The sequence below is a fragment of the Tiliqua scincoides genome, chromosome 1 (genome assembly GCF_035046505.1).
Source record: "Tiliqua scincoides isolate rTilSci1 chromosome 1, rTilSci1.hap2, whole genome shotgun sequence".
Classification (NCBI taxonomy): Eukaryota; Metazoa; Chordata; class Lepidosauria; order Squamata; family Scincidae; genus Tiliqua; species Tiliqua scincoides.
In genome coordinates this window covers 220,382,663-220,397,016 of record NC_089821.1, presented here as the reverse complement: position 1 = coordinate 220,397,016, position 14,354 = coordinate 220,382,663, and the positions used below count along the sequence as shown (strand labels likewise).

The 14,354-nt window shown below is 40.4% G+C and overlaps 1 protein-coding gene across 2 annotated transcripts in view; it reads right to left on the bottom strand.

Moving 5' to 3' along the window:
• The window catches only part of IGF2R (insulin like growth factor 2 receptor), an 85,014-nt gene that overhangs the window by 14,969 nt on the left and 55,691 nt on the right, over positions 1-14,354 (bottom strand). For both annotated transcript variants that reach the window (XM_066616194.1, XM_066616202.1), the window contains exons 27-38: positions 13,763-13,981; positions 12,747-12,880; positions 11,487-11,584; positions 10,905-11,041; positions 8,082-8,272; positions 7,494-7,620; positions 6,530-6,655; positions 5,581-5,849; positions 3,583-3,786; positions 2,056-2,205; positions 596-757; positions 166-373 (exon numbers count right to left, since the gene is read on the bottom strand). In XM_066616194.1, coding sequence (XP_066472291.1) covers positions 166-373; positions 596-757; positions 2,056-2,205; positions 3,583-3,786; positions 5,581-5,849; positions 6,530-6,655; positions 7,494-7,620; positions 8,082-8,272; positions 10,905-11,041; positions 11,487-11,584; positions 12,747-12,880; positions 13,763-13,981 — 2,025 coding nt within the window. The remainder of the gene's footprint in view (positions 1-165; positions 374-595; positions 758-2,055; positions 2,206-3,582; positions 3,787-5,580; positions 5,850-6,529; positions 6,656-7,493; positions 7,621-8,081; positions 8,273-10,904; positions 11,042-11,486; positions 11,585-12,746; positions 12,881-13,762; positions 13,982-14,354) is intronic.

The window sequence follows — 14,354 nt, the reverse complement described above, 5'->3', positions numbered from 1 at the left end:
CAAATGGCCATTGTGAGGATAAAAAACTAAGGAAGAAACATTAAACAGTTTGGGCTTTAGTTGCTGCTCAACTCTACGCTTAGCTATGGTTTGGCTTTAGAGTCTTTCTAAAGGTAATAGAAAGTAGCTTGAGGTTTGATGGGAACAACTGTAGAAAAATCTTACCTGGAGGGCATCCATCACCTCCCTTATACTGCACCAAGAGAGCTTCATATTGATGCTGATAGTCCATTTTCATCTCCTTTACATTGCCAAATGAGGCGGCATTGTTGCCAGAGACCAGGCATACTGCAGCATCTTTGCATTTTCCTTGGGGCACCTCAGTTGCACCAGAACACACCCCAACATGGTACGTCCTGCGTTCAGAAATGACCTTGTGAAAAAACCAACACGACACCATTACTGAATTGAGAAAACTCCATATTCTTACTAAAAATACTTATATACCTGCTTTTCAACAAGAGTAGTTCACAAGGTGGTTTACGTAGTAAAATAAATCGTTTCCTTTCCCCAAAGGGTTCTCAATATAAAAAAAGCTAATTTAAAATATGCCATTCCTTACTGGGTGCAGCAGCCAATACACGCAATATCTCACCTTGAAAGGCCTGCTGGAGAGGCTGGAGAGGTTGAAAGTATAGTGCAACTGCTCATCCGTCACAGAGCAGCCCGAAATATCCACTTTATCAGGGCATACAACTGGAGTGCCCCATTCAAATATGTATGTGCAGGTGGACTTCCATACAAGTTTTGGCTTCCCCTGTTAACAGAAAATTGTTTACAATTAACTTTCACTACAATGACTACATAAAAAGCTCAAAGCTACTCAAATGACTGTCATCTTCAGAACTTATATAACCTGCTGAATTCAATAATGTAATATATTTTCTCTTTGGCCTTTGTTATTTTATGCCTACCAATTCACAATCAAATATTGTTTTCTTTCTCTACATGAATACTTTTAGCAAAGACAGACCTATACTGATGGACCTGAACAGCCTATAGAAAAAGTTCATCTGCATCCAGTATTTTAGATAGATGATGCTCCAACTGTGGGCACACAACCCAAACAACATCAGGACTACTACAGTATGGCTTCTTTGGATGCTACTTTGGTGCTGCAGTAATCCCAAGATCGTGTTACTGGGGAACAGTAACACTACTTCCAACAAATTATGGTGAAAACTTTAAATTCTTATTAAACTAAGCTTCATTTTTCTAGTTATACCTTAGAAATACATAGGTCCAAGTCTTCTATTCACAGAGTAACTATTACATGCTACTAGTTCAGCCACTGTTTCTCAAACTGTGAGTCAGGACCCACCAGGATTGCGAAAAAATACAATATTTTTATTGTATTGACTTGATGCCAACATGGTATGTGACTGCATTTGGGGAGATTTGTACTTTTAACAGGCTACAATGTATATGCTTTTAACAATGATAATCAATGGGGCTTACTAATGGGTAAGTGTGGATAGGATTGAAGCCTAGGATTGTTAAAAAATTTTCCTGCTTCATGACGTTACTTCCAGCCATGACATCACTTCCATGTTAATGACATCACTTCCGGTGGGTCCCGACAGATTATCATTCTAAATTGTGGGTCCTGGTGCTAAAAAGTTTGAGAACCACTGACCTGTTAAGCCATTTCTGCCAACGTTGCATATACGCAACAGGGATCAAATATGTACATCTGTGGGCTGGGCAGAAATGGGCTTCACGTGTTTTTCAAGTGGGGGTCAAAGATAGTTAGCTGTAGCTTATGCATCAGTACTCTTGTGTTAAGAAAAATGAGCAACGGGTTGGGGCCCGTTTCTACAGGATTAGGGAGGAGGAAGGAATTTAAGTTGAGAGAAGTAGGTTTAAACAGGACCTCATCTACAAAACAGAGTGGGGTATAACTGAAATAAGCAAATCCAGTGCAGGCTCTTAAGATATCATGAAAATCACAGTATTTTGAATGGGTGTTATTGCTTATCCATTAAGCTTTTCTAATTCCTTTTTCAGAGGAGTTCCCTCCAGGCTGGGCAGTGAACAAAGAAAGTAATTTCTTACCAGATCTGTTCCTCTGTTGCAATGGAACATGATGAGAGAGGAAAGGTTGAGATTTTTATCATTTGGACAAGTGGTTGTACTGTTAAAAGCAATATAAATTTCATTTGTTACAGAGTTGATCTTAGGAGGTGCAGTGATGCGGCCAATATCCTAAATTGAAAACAAAAGTAATTTAAGTTGGTTAGGATACTTCAAACACACCACTGGACTAATTCTTCAGCTAGACAAGTTTTATGACTGACGGCTAGCATCAAAGCAGGTTCAGAAGTTCAGTACATGAGATATACTGAGCAAAGGATGACTTGATGGCATGTGAAGATCATTGGAGTGGCTCAGGTTGGAAACTAAGGAGATTCCAGGTGGTGGAAAGAGGAAATGTACAGGTATTGTATCTTTCTGTGGAAAGCCTTGACCACCCTAATCAACGTACTGCTCTCTGCCTCAAACCCTGAAGTCGGACTGGGGGTGTTGACACATCTGGGGAGAGCTTGTTCTTTGCCCCACTACCAATGCAAATACAGCAGATGTAGGATCAACGAGCCTGCCTCTTCCTTCTAGGGAGGAAAATCTATATGCAAAAAGACAGCTCCTGCTGAAACAGCAAACAACTTTTTTCAAACATCTGCAAGTCATTTTGAAGACCCAAATAATGGAAAGTGGCAAGTCTAAAAAGTGGAAAATCTGATCAATATAAATAATTTAGGAGTAATTTAACAGAAGGCCTTACTCACTGTCCATGCATGTGCACAAGAGAGATTTACCAGGTACTCAATATCAAGCAAGAATCAAGCTCACAATTCAGAAAGCTACAAGAAATGACACTCTCAGTGAAATACAGGAATGCCAGTTTTTCTACTGTTCAAAGCCATACTTAGAATGGCACCCTACAGACAGCTGGTGGATGCTTGTAACTGCCTGTGATTATAGTTTACCACAACTACAACAGCCTGCATCTTACATTCAGAAGGAATAAGATTCCTACATTGTGCTCTTTCCCTAAACACCCTTATAATGTTTATGGGTCAAGATTCAATAAGAAAACTTTAGCTTTCAGTGTTTTGAGCATGCCCCATTGTAACCTGATTGTTTTAGAACTCTTAGCAGACACCAGCGAGCAACTTCTTTGTTCCTCCGCCAGCCATATTATACTGCATTAGAAACACCACAGTTTCAAAAAAGGTTTAACAGGAGGGATGGAGAGTAGATATTTAAAAACTAAAGTCCAAGTGCTTCCAGGAGCGAAAGAAAACTAGCTGCATAGTTCTTTGGATACAGATTAAGATTTTGTAGGAGCAGCCTACTGAAAGTGCCTTGCATGCAAGGAAGAGACTGTGTGCAAAAGCCCATCCCTCCCCTACTCCTTCCCAACCAGGTTTCATACCATATGCAATCATCCTCAAGAGCAATTGTATCTCTGGCTAACCCACTGCTTCTACATACTAGCATCATAAGTTGTTAAAGACGGTCTAATGTACGAGATGTGCTTTTCAAAGTCTAACTCAGAAGCTAAAAAGAAACTGTACTTACTACAGGAGCACCATTAGTTGGGACCATGCAGACAGCCACTCCAGGTGGGCAGCTGACATCTATGATGGGGTTTAAAGGTCGGCAAATATTTATGTAGAAACTTGCAGTAAGATTGGCTGTATCAAAAGCCTCATAGGATCCCCTTTGCCGGATCAAAGGAGAAAGGTCAAATACTGTCCTGCCACTTGTAATGGAACATTCCTCCTGTTGGAATGGGAAGAGAAGGGGACACAAATCAGCATGTGTGGGCAGCCATTATCAGCTGAGCTCCACCAAGCAAAACCTTAATGCAATGAATCACTGCCATTGTTGCAGGCATCTCTGCTTCTCCGCTTCCATCAGGATGCATTTCAGGGCATCTGTTGTCACCAATTTATCTCATCCCAACTTGGATCTTTCTGCAGTCTGTTCCCATTTCTAAGTACTTTTGGAACCACAGCAAACGTTTCAAGACAGATACTTGGAAGCAAATTTCTCTAAAGTCAGCTGCTTTTTACATATGGTTAGGTGCTGAACAGAGAGCTAAAAACCTTAGCAAGCCCACTCTTCACCATAGCACTTCAGCATCACAAGAGTTTCTGCTGCTCCAAGAGCATTACCAGGACCAATGGCATAGCTAAGGAGGTGCAGAGGGTAGCAATTACACTGGGCAACAAGCTTTAGTGGGGCAACAAGCAGAGTTCGGCACTAGTGGCCAAAATTGTGAAAACCTTGGTTATGTACAAATAATACCATAATGTTATATATCATTGGAAAGGTAATTTGATGCAGAATGCAATGAAACAAACTGCATTGGAATAGCTGTATTCTATCAAAAGTTATGGCCAATTAACCAGAAAACAAAAACGTAACTGCCTTATGGAACAAAAAACTGAATTTGCTTAAAATTGACCTATGAGACTGACTGTTCTGCGAGCCAATGAAATGTTATTAAGATACAGCATGGAACCAAAAAGGTGTCAGTGTGAGTCAGCTCTCATTTCCATGTAAAATAATACAGTTACCCCTGCTAACTGGGTGAAGAGACTTTTTCAAGTGGTGCTCTTATATTTAGTAGGGGTAGAATAATCGTCCTTCACCCAGGACAGTGTCTCTAACCAATAAGGCGCACACTTTTTATTTACTAATTAAATTCCATTTTGTCATGGGGGTACAAAATCTTCTTTGATCCCAGGTAGCAGATAGATGCCTTAGCTATGATGCTGACTGGGGAGGGGCCGCAGAGCAAGTGGGTGGCAAGCTGCTGGGGGGGAGGTGGTGGGTTCCCGCTCGATTTTCACTTTTTTAAAAGCCTCGGTGTGGTGGCACTTCTGGTTGTGACAACATTTCCAGGGCATCATTTTGAGCTCGGCACTGGGTTACACAATCATTAGCTATGCCACTGATCAGTACTAAATTGTTCACAAGATGTACTCGTATTTCCAGTGTACCATGATATACTGAGGATTAAATGTAAGAAGTTCATCTACTAGCAAAATCAACACGCTCAAATCAGTTGTTACAAGCGTCAAAGAGATCCAGTGTAGAAACAGTTAAGAAACTGCAACATGAGTTTGTTTTTTCCCTTGTCACGCTGCCTGTACTCCTCCACATGCAAATTCCCTCTGCCTTTCCTCCCTGGTGCAGTATAAAACTGTCATTAAGTGAAATTAATATCAACCTAAATTCTGTTTCGGAATCCCACTGGTCTGCTCCTGCTCTCTTAACCCTGGGTAGCGTTACATCTGCACTGTCCAAGAGTGACTGGTTTAAAATGCATTATTTTGTGATCTTCACACTCCTAATAAACCTGTGGTTTACTGCTTTCTCAACAGAACACATCTATAGAAAAAAGCACTCTCAAGTAAGCACAATTCTAGTATTGCCAATTAATATTCTCAGAACAGCTTCAGAACACTCGCTTTTTCTAAGTAAAATAGGAGTAGACAATGCTGCTACCATACTATTAGGTTACCAGTTTCTAAGACAGGAAGATAGTGAAGTTCTCAATTCCCTTACCACACTCTCTTCTTCACAGGCTAAAGGAGTGCGCCATGAGAAATAATAGGTACACGTTGAGTCATAAAAGGAGACAATCACAGGCTTGCTACCAGGCCCAGCATCAGACTGGCATACAAAACTGACAATGCTTGTGTATTTCAAGTCAGGATTTCCAGGGCAGGCATCTCCATCTTTGTAGGTAAGTTCCAGTGCTCCATCTTCATAAGTTAAGGCTTTGTTCAATCTTCCAGCATTAATTTGTTTCTGGCCTTCCGTGAAGCAGGCACCTATGATCAAGCTCACGGTATTAGTGTTTCTGGCAAAAGGAATCTCAAGTTAAGCAGTTCCCAGGGTCACTCCTGGTCTGCTACATTTTAAACCCAATTGAAAGTAACTGTACCAGTTAGACCAATAACTCGCTTTGAGGCTACCAGCAGCCAGCAGTGCTGCAGCAGAGAATGCACTGGCTCTTAGTAATTTGAATTCAGTGCTCTAACTCACTGGGCCACCTTAAGTAAAATTGCTCATTGTCAGTTCATTTCAACCACCTGTAAAATGGCAGCAAGACAGAATTCAGATACTTTCTGAACCAATGTGAGATCGTTTGCCTAGCACTAGATTTAACACATGTGCACCTTTGGTGTAAATTCTTAGATGTGTGGATGGCTGGTGATATAACAAGTGGAGTAGGCATGCTGGTTAGGTGGGGAAAGCATGCTTCTGCCCTCCCACACAGGAAGGGGAGTAAATATTGTCCAATGCAATCTTTAGAAAGTATAGACAAGTTATGTAGAATCAGCAGCCTTTCATTTTTCTGTACACTAGTCTTGCCAGCAATTTCTGATACACAGTCAGATAATAGCTAAGATTTATTATAAACTTCCACTATCCCATGAAAATTTATTCTTTATGGGCTCAACATTCATGCAGAAGTTGTTGATGGAGAAGAATAAAAAATCAGCCTTACCTATTCCACTACCGCATGAACTTGTAGCTTCATCACACACCCCCAACCAAAGTTCTCTGTGGTTCTTGTGGTCAGAGACAGTGTAGCCAGCCCGTCGTTTTAGAGGATTAAGGTCAAAAAGATGGCCTGAAAAGAAAGCAGAGTCACAAGTTTTTTCTTTAAACCAAAGGCAGCAGAGACATTCAAGTGTCATTGCTTTCCCTTCAGCAAGGTGGTGCAAAATCAAAACAAATTAAAAGGAAATCCAACACACTGGGCCATCTACACATTCGTTTGACATGCACGACCATGATATTTTAAATCTGTGTGTACTTTCAAAGAGAAAACATGCAGGTGCCAAATATGTGAACCATACGGATACAATCACAGGGAACTAAAGTCTAACTGAACTCATTACTGAGGTCACACACTGTTGAAGACCCAGGTTTAGCTCTGTATAAATGTGGCTCTCAATCTGAGCTACCAAGAGCACTTGTTCTGTAGTATAGGCAAGCAGCATCTAGACAGATGCAATACAGTATCTGGAGAATCACACCTTTTGTCTTGACTTCAGGCCAGTGCCTTTTCCTTTGCCATTTACTGCTCAAAACACTTAAATGATTTGTTCCACATTCTTCCAGTGCAAGACTCCACTTGGGTCATATGACTTCACAGACTTCTCTGCAATCTTCCAGGATGGCAAATACTTGCAAGATTCAGGGAAGAGAGTGTACAAAGACACAAAACAGGCTGTGCAGCTGCTACTGGAATTTCTCTGACTGCTTTCCACATCTTTAAATGTGGTCAGGGGGAATCCGACATTCAAATTAATGTGATAGCTTCCTGGATGGCTGTTTACAGCTTACTGAGAAGGTAGTGGGTGGAAGTGGATGCAAAAGTTCACCAGAATTCCCTCCCTGAGCAGAATGGAACTTAGCTCTGACTAGTTACTCCAAAAGCTTACACATAAGAAAAAATGTTTTACCTGTGAGAGGGTTGGTTACCGTGCAGTTATTTTGTACGGTGTTTTTCAGAGGACAAGCAGCAGAAGTGAACCATATAAAGGTATATTCACAATCCTCAAGGGCTGTTACTAGTTCAGGTTTGGAGTCCTGAACAAAAAAGAATCAGGAGTGAACATTCACAAGACAGAGCTACTGCTGATATTTTTGCAACAGTCCTGTAATTTGGGGAACATGGCAGAGTACAACAATGGCTACCACTGGGGTGAGGTCAATTTTCAGCAGAATTTTAAGTCTAACCCAAGTTTTTGTAGTTGGCACTGATGAGTAGGAGAAATTTTTCCCCCTTTGTTAGCCTTCATTAGCACTATGCCCATTCTGGGCCATGACCACTGTTCTCTTGCTTCCTATACAAGGAGCCAGTTACCTTGAACGAGCTCTTACTACAGGATGGCTTTGCATTCTCCTGCAAAGTGGCAAGGAGGACTTTTATGTGGTACAGATGCGTGCATGGGGCTTAGAGTCCCAATCCTGTTACTTGTCCTCTCCCTCAAGGGTCGGGTTCCTCCCCTTCCATCATTACAGAATCATACCTACTGAAGCATACTTACAACTCTGTTTTCATCACACTGGAAGCGTATTATTGTAGACTTCTTGCGGACCTGGTCTGGACACTTGGTTCCATTGATGTATTTAAGAACAAGAACACCACTCTCCAATCGTAGTCCCTCAGCTACTTCACCCATGTTTATATGGCTGGTCCCCTCCACCAGACAAGCTGCAGCATCTGATGAACAGGAGCCTAAATTTGACACATCAAAAATAATTTAGCATTGTTGGCACTTGCCCCTCTCTCCTGTTCCCTTGCTCATCTGCTTTTTGAGAAGTGCATACAGATCTACAAACTACTCTAAGGAGGTAACAGCTACCTTTTCAGAGATGCTTTTATCTTTCCTTCAGCTGAGCTAAAACTGGATTGTCCACATAGGGACAACTTTAAACAAATACTTCCCTACAAAAAACTGAGATAGTTTAGTCCCCATGTCAGAACCTACACCTATAATCAACCTGTGTGCAATTTCTATTCATCCGATACTCAAAAAGTGTGTTTGTTTTGGGAGTGTGTGTGTTTTACTTGTTTGTTTTTAATTCTTATGTGAATTTTTCAATCAATAGTGCTCCTCACATTTCCAGCTGCTCAGATTCCTAAAGCAGGTTTACAAATGCATATAGTGTACATTCAATTGTTCATCTGATGTAACCAATTCCATTCAAAGTTCATGTCATTGTTTGTCAAAACAATATTCTGTTGGTGACAGTATATTCTCTCTTTTACATCACTGCAGTTAAATGATGAACATGTATATGTATGAACTAGTCCTCAGCATGCATGTCTGCAAGAGACATGGGTATGTAAACTGGGATGGCTTGCAGTAGCATTTCATTATATGCCCAACACAGCAATATTAAACCAGCTTCTACATAAAGACAGATTTAAAATCCATCTTAGGTCTCTTCATAAGATTCCAATTTCCTTCTCAACCACTGAGGAAGATCTGGTTCTCCATGGATTACAGCAAATTCCTTATTTCCCAATACATGTTGAAAGTCAGTAACAAATTAATCATTTGGAGGATACAACAAATGCCTATTACTTAACACTAACTGAGAAACAAGCTCTGCCCCAAGGTTAGGTAGAAACTGAAGTAGTCAAGAGTGGCATGATCACACTACTGATAAGTACGATCATCACCAAAGGAAAGAGCTCTTACGCTTATACAGCTGGGCCTCTTTATAAACAGATTTGGGATCTGTGGATTTATCTATCTTCAGGTCCCAAACCCACAGGGTTGGCCTGACCTGGACCCTCCAAAAGTGTGCTTTGGTCACCTCTGGAGGGTGTTCTGAGGCTCATGGAGGCGGGATGTGGTCTCCACAGGGCTCAGGAGGTCTTACAAAGACCTAAAACGTCACTTCATTTCTTCAGGAGAAAAATGGAAGTGACAGTTTAGGTTTTTATAAGGCCTTCTGAGGCACAGGGGGGCCATGCACAGCCTCCACGGGCCTCAGAACACCCTCCAGAGGTGACAGGAGCATAGCATAGCTCTGATCACCTCTGGAGGGTTAAAAGGTGCTGGGTCCCATGCATTTGATCACCTGAGGATTTCAGCATCTTCAGGGGTTCCGGGAATGGACTCCCCTCAGATGCTAAGGCACCACTATAGTAGCAAATTCTATGTTAGCACTGCATTTCAATTCTTAGCTGGCAGGTTCACCTTAGCAGGTTAAATCACAGCATTGTTACATATCTGAACCACCCACACCTAATTCTTTCTATACTAGATATTAATCTTTGTTCCTTCTTTCAAAGAGCCTGTAATAGGTTCACCTCACTTGCTGCAAGGGAATTTCACACATAAAAAGAGATTTGCTGGATAAGGTCAAGGCCAATCTAGTTCAGCTTCCTGTATCTCATAGTGGCCCACCAGATGCCTCAGGGAACACACAAGACTACAAAGAGACCTGCATACACGTGCAGAAACAGACACCTGAATGAGACAAGGCTAGCAGGCTGTTGCGCATACATATTGAAAGAGGCTGATGAGGAATCTCAACTTCTGAATAGAACAGGGAGGAACATATTTCTACATTTTGCGGTGGCAGATCTGTTTTCAAATAGGACAGAGAGTGTATGGGGAAAACAGGATCAGTAATCAGGAAATGGTGCACTGCTGCTCCACAGAACTATACAATCATCACTCTTTGCTTCCAATTGCTGCCCACACTGCTCCAATCGACTGCCCCAATTGACACACTGCCTCAGTTCACTGCCTCACCATATCCCTCCTCTTCTTCCTAGTTTGTACCTTACAAAAGGTACCAGCAATTCAAATAGCAAGTTCAGTAAGCAATACAAACTGAAAACATATAGTATCTGGATAGCCACAACATTCACAAGATTAATAAGATACCTTTAACAGGAAGAACATTTAACCATGTGTGAACATTGCTGTGTTTCAATAGGGTGTATTTTATTAACCCTATGAGTTCTGTCCTAATGAACTAATGTGGTGGTATTCTAAATCCGAAGTTGAATTCTGTTTCTTGATGCAAAGGCTAGCTTTGTTCCTTGGCTGCATATAATCTTGGAGCAGCTAGGATGAATTACCTTCAACATTAGTAACATTTTTATTACCAAAAATTCAGCTCTGACTATTCCAAACTTAAATATTCATAACAATTTTTAGTATACAGCTAGGAAGGAAAGTGCTCCCCAAATTTTGGCTTAATTTGCATACTATGACTTGCTAGCATATTTGGGTACAAAGCCTGGGTTTCTTTAAAGCAAAATGTGGCAGACATTAATGGAGAATTCCACCCAGTCTTGCCACAGGGTTTCTGGATAAGAAGTTCACCCATTTTCATATTCTTACCCGTGACTTGATGTGGTACTAAAGATTTACAGACATTTATGTAAAATTTCTGAGAAGGGTCAGCCCTTGAGATGGCTTCCCAGTTTTCCTTATGTCGTGTCAGCGGAGAGAGATCATATGAGCTCCCATCACTGCCCCTGCAATGAAGTAAAACAACATTTTAAAATATCGAAGAAAATTGAAGTCTTTCTGCAAAAAAGTGGGCCAACACCTCTAAGGCATTGATTATGTAAGAGCGCTACCATGCTATCCAAAAATCTAAGCCCATTTCCAACTCAAATCAGTTGGTTAGCTTATCTAGCAGTGACATTACCATATCCTTCAGTATTATGAGCATATGAGAACACCGAGTATCTGAGGTTCAGAGATTGCCTAAATTTCCAATTAGGTTACCTTTGGCACCTCTATCATTTAACTGTTGGGATTCCTGTTGCTGCTGAGGAGAAGGGGGGGGGAAACAGGACAGGCTCTATAAACAAGTGCCTACAAATATACCGAATTACTGCTAAAATAGGGCATCCCATGTTGCCTGGTGAATGGTGCCTATGGAACACTTATTTCAAGCATGAAAAAATAACTTACTTGTAGGAGCAGTCTATGGACTTATAGGGTGGGCAGGCAAAAGGGGTGTGCCACTCAAACATATAGGTGCAATCTTCAGTTTCCTTTAGAAATACAGGCTGAGAAGACAAATGGAAAGCCTCTAATATACACAAATCCACAGAACAAGTAGTGCTGAAGTAGCATCAGCATGGCAACCAATTATACTAGACAAAATTGTAACTATTTGTCGTATTTTCAAGAAATGAAACCTACATTTCAATCTTAGGACCACAACAGTGTACTGAGCAACTTTAGCAGCCACTTTAAATTATAAAACCTACATGAAAACAAAAGCTTTGGCATCCTTGACCTTGCCAGCTTCCGTTTCCAAATGTATATTTGGAAGAGTTCTCAGCTTCTGTTCATTTTTTGACCTTCTGCTCATCAATGCCATTCACTTGCAAAGCAAGATAAAATATCTTCGCTACTTCATTAAGAACTGCAGCAACTGCACCCAATGAGCTCTCATTATGGTTAAAAGTCTCTGGGTTAAAGGGCACTTTACTCTCACATAGCAAGGACTTTGTAAGAAGTCAAGTATAATACTTGTAAACCCTAAATCTGTTTAGGGCTCAAAAAATGTTGAACATAACCAAAAATGAAGTTAAAAATTTGATTTTAATGCAAGTTTGGGAAATTAAGACTTAATGTTCACCCATTTCTGCCCAACCCACAGGTGTACACATTAGATCCCTGTTGAATATATGCAATGATGGGCAGAACTGGCTTAAGTTAACAGTCAGATTCTCTTTAGCCTGGGAGGAAAGGCTCCATAAAGAGGACATCCAGTATCATGAAATCTTATTGGTAATACAGACATTTATATGGCCCTTTGAAATTCACAAGATGCCTTATGTATATGCATAATCTAGTTATCCTTGCAACATCTTAATACAGAAGGCCAGTACAGAGACTGTCGCAATCAAGAGTCGTGATCACGTGATCCACCCACCTTCCTAGGTGCTCACACTAGAAACAGCACATTGACTAGACATTACATGCAGGCCTAGATAAATAGTTGTGATCATTATTCAGTTAAATAAAAAAAGGAGGGAAGAAGATGACATAACAGTATAGAAGAGTTCAGTGCACCAACTCTACTTGTCTGAGCTTCTACCTGTACATGTCATCTGGACACTGGCTGTTAGGAGAGCTCAGGGCTCTTGGGAACAACAAACATTATGCAAAGATTGTCATGATTAGTGATCTAGGGAAAGATGGAATTCCCAGTCTACCTACCTTTAAGTCTGGATGAGGATCACAATAGAAAAATATGGCTGTTGAGCGCTGATATATTTTGTGGCACTTTTCCCCACTGGTGTAGTTAATCTTGATGAATCCATTTTCATAAGTCAGATTCCTGCTAACCAATCCTAATAGCAAAATTATAAATAGATACCCATTTTTAATACTGTATGGGACATGCCTTTTTTATTTTGTAAAAAATAAACAGCACTAGATGCTGGAAACACTGATAGGACAGATTTCAATCAGTAGGATTACTTTGCCAATATCAAGTGCACTAAAAAAAGTTACAGCTTTAGAAAGGGCAAAAATCGTTTATATAGAATCTGCTCCCATTTCAGCAATTTTAGAAGTAATTCCATTCCTACTCATGTTAAGACAACTTTTTCCCCCATATTTTATATCATTCTGATGTCTCCATCACTGGCATTTTCCTTTTTCAGTTTTTTTTCCCCAATAAAATTTTTCATTTTATTGGATTCCCTTATAGTCAAATAGCTTATCTGTTCTCAATCATCAGTGACTAAAGAACTGGCCTTTCCTATATTTTTATATTAAAGATTGCCACCCATCAGACAATCTTTTCTAGGAGTTAAATATCAACTATATGAGCATGAGATCCAAACCTGTTTTTGAGCTGAGTTTACAGTTTAGTGCAAGTGCTCAGGAAAAGTCTCAAACTTAGCTCAGTTTCAAACAGCAAAAAAAACTTCATTATTCTCAACACTTTAGGGGTAAGAACAAAAAAATGGAAGCTCATATTAAACATGGATCCTACCTCTAATGATGCACAGCCAACATGCAATTGCTACAGCCAATCCTGAGCAAGACCGTTCCCAGGAGGTCAGGGGATATGAAACCAAACTCAGCAGATGCAGGCTTTAAATCAAAATGCAAATGGGCATTTTCTCTGGAAACTTATCTTGGTGCTCCACACATCTATTCCTACAAAGTCAGACAGTCATCCACTCTGATAAAACTAGAGTCAGTAAATCCCACAATTACATTACCTGCTATTTTTTTAAAAGACTGGTTTTGCTTCTTAATTTGGCAGGATGCTACAACATCAGAAGCTGGCACTGGGGTTTTGCATGTTCCTGTTGATAATCCACCACAGACTCTGAAGTAGTAATCATATTCTTCAGTGCTTACTTTCACATCCTTTTCAGAAAGTGGTGTCAGGTTATATACATAATCATATCTTGGATGTTTCACTTGACAGTTCTTACCTTTAAAAAAATCAGATAAGGAAAAATGAAAAGAGTCAAGTAGGTAGATGCACACACTTAAAGGAGTTTTATCCCAATGCAGAGCAAAATCTACACAAAGAACACCAGATTCCTAGGTCAATAAACTGACTAGAGATACCAGTGCACAACATTTTAAGCCATTTCTGCCCAACCTTTCATATATGAAACAGGGAACAAGTGTGCACACCTCCGGGCCAGGCAGAAATGGGTTAATTCATTTCCTGAGTAGCTGTTGATTGAAGCATGTCAGCAAAAATATAAACAGCAGTAAGTCCAGTCACTTTATAAGCCACCACGTGCTAAACAGAAAAGGTGATTTCAAATAAGGTGTTCCAATCAATCATTTCCAACA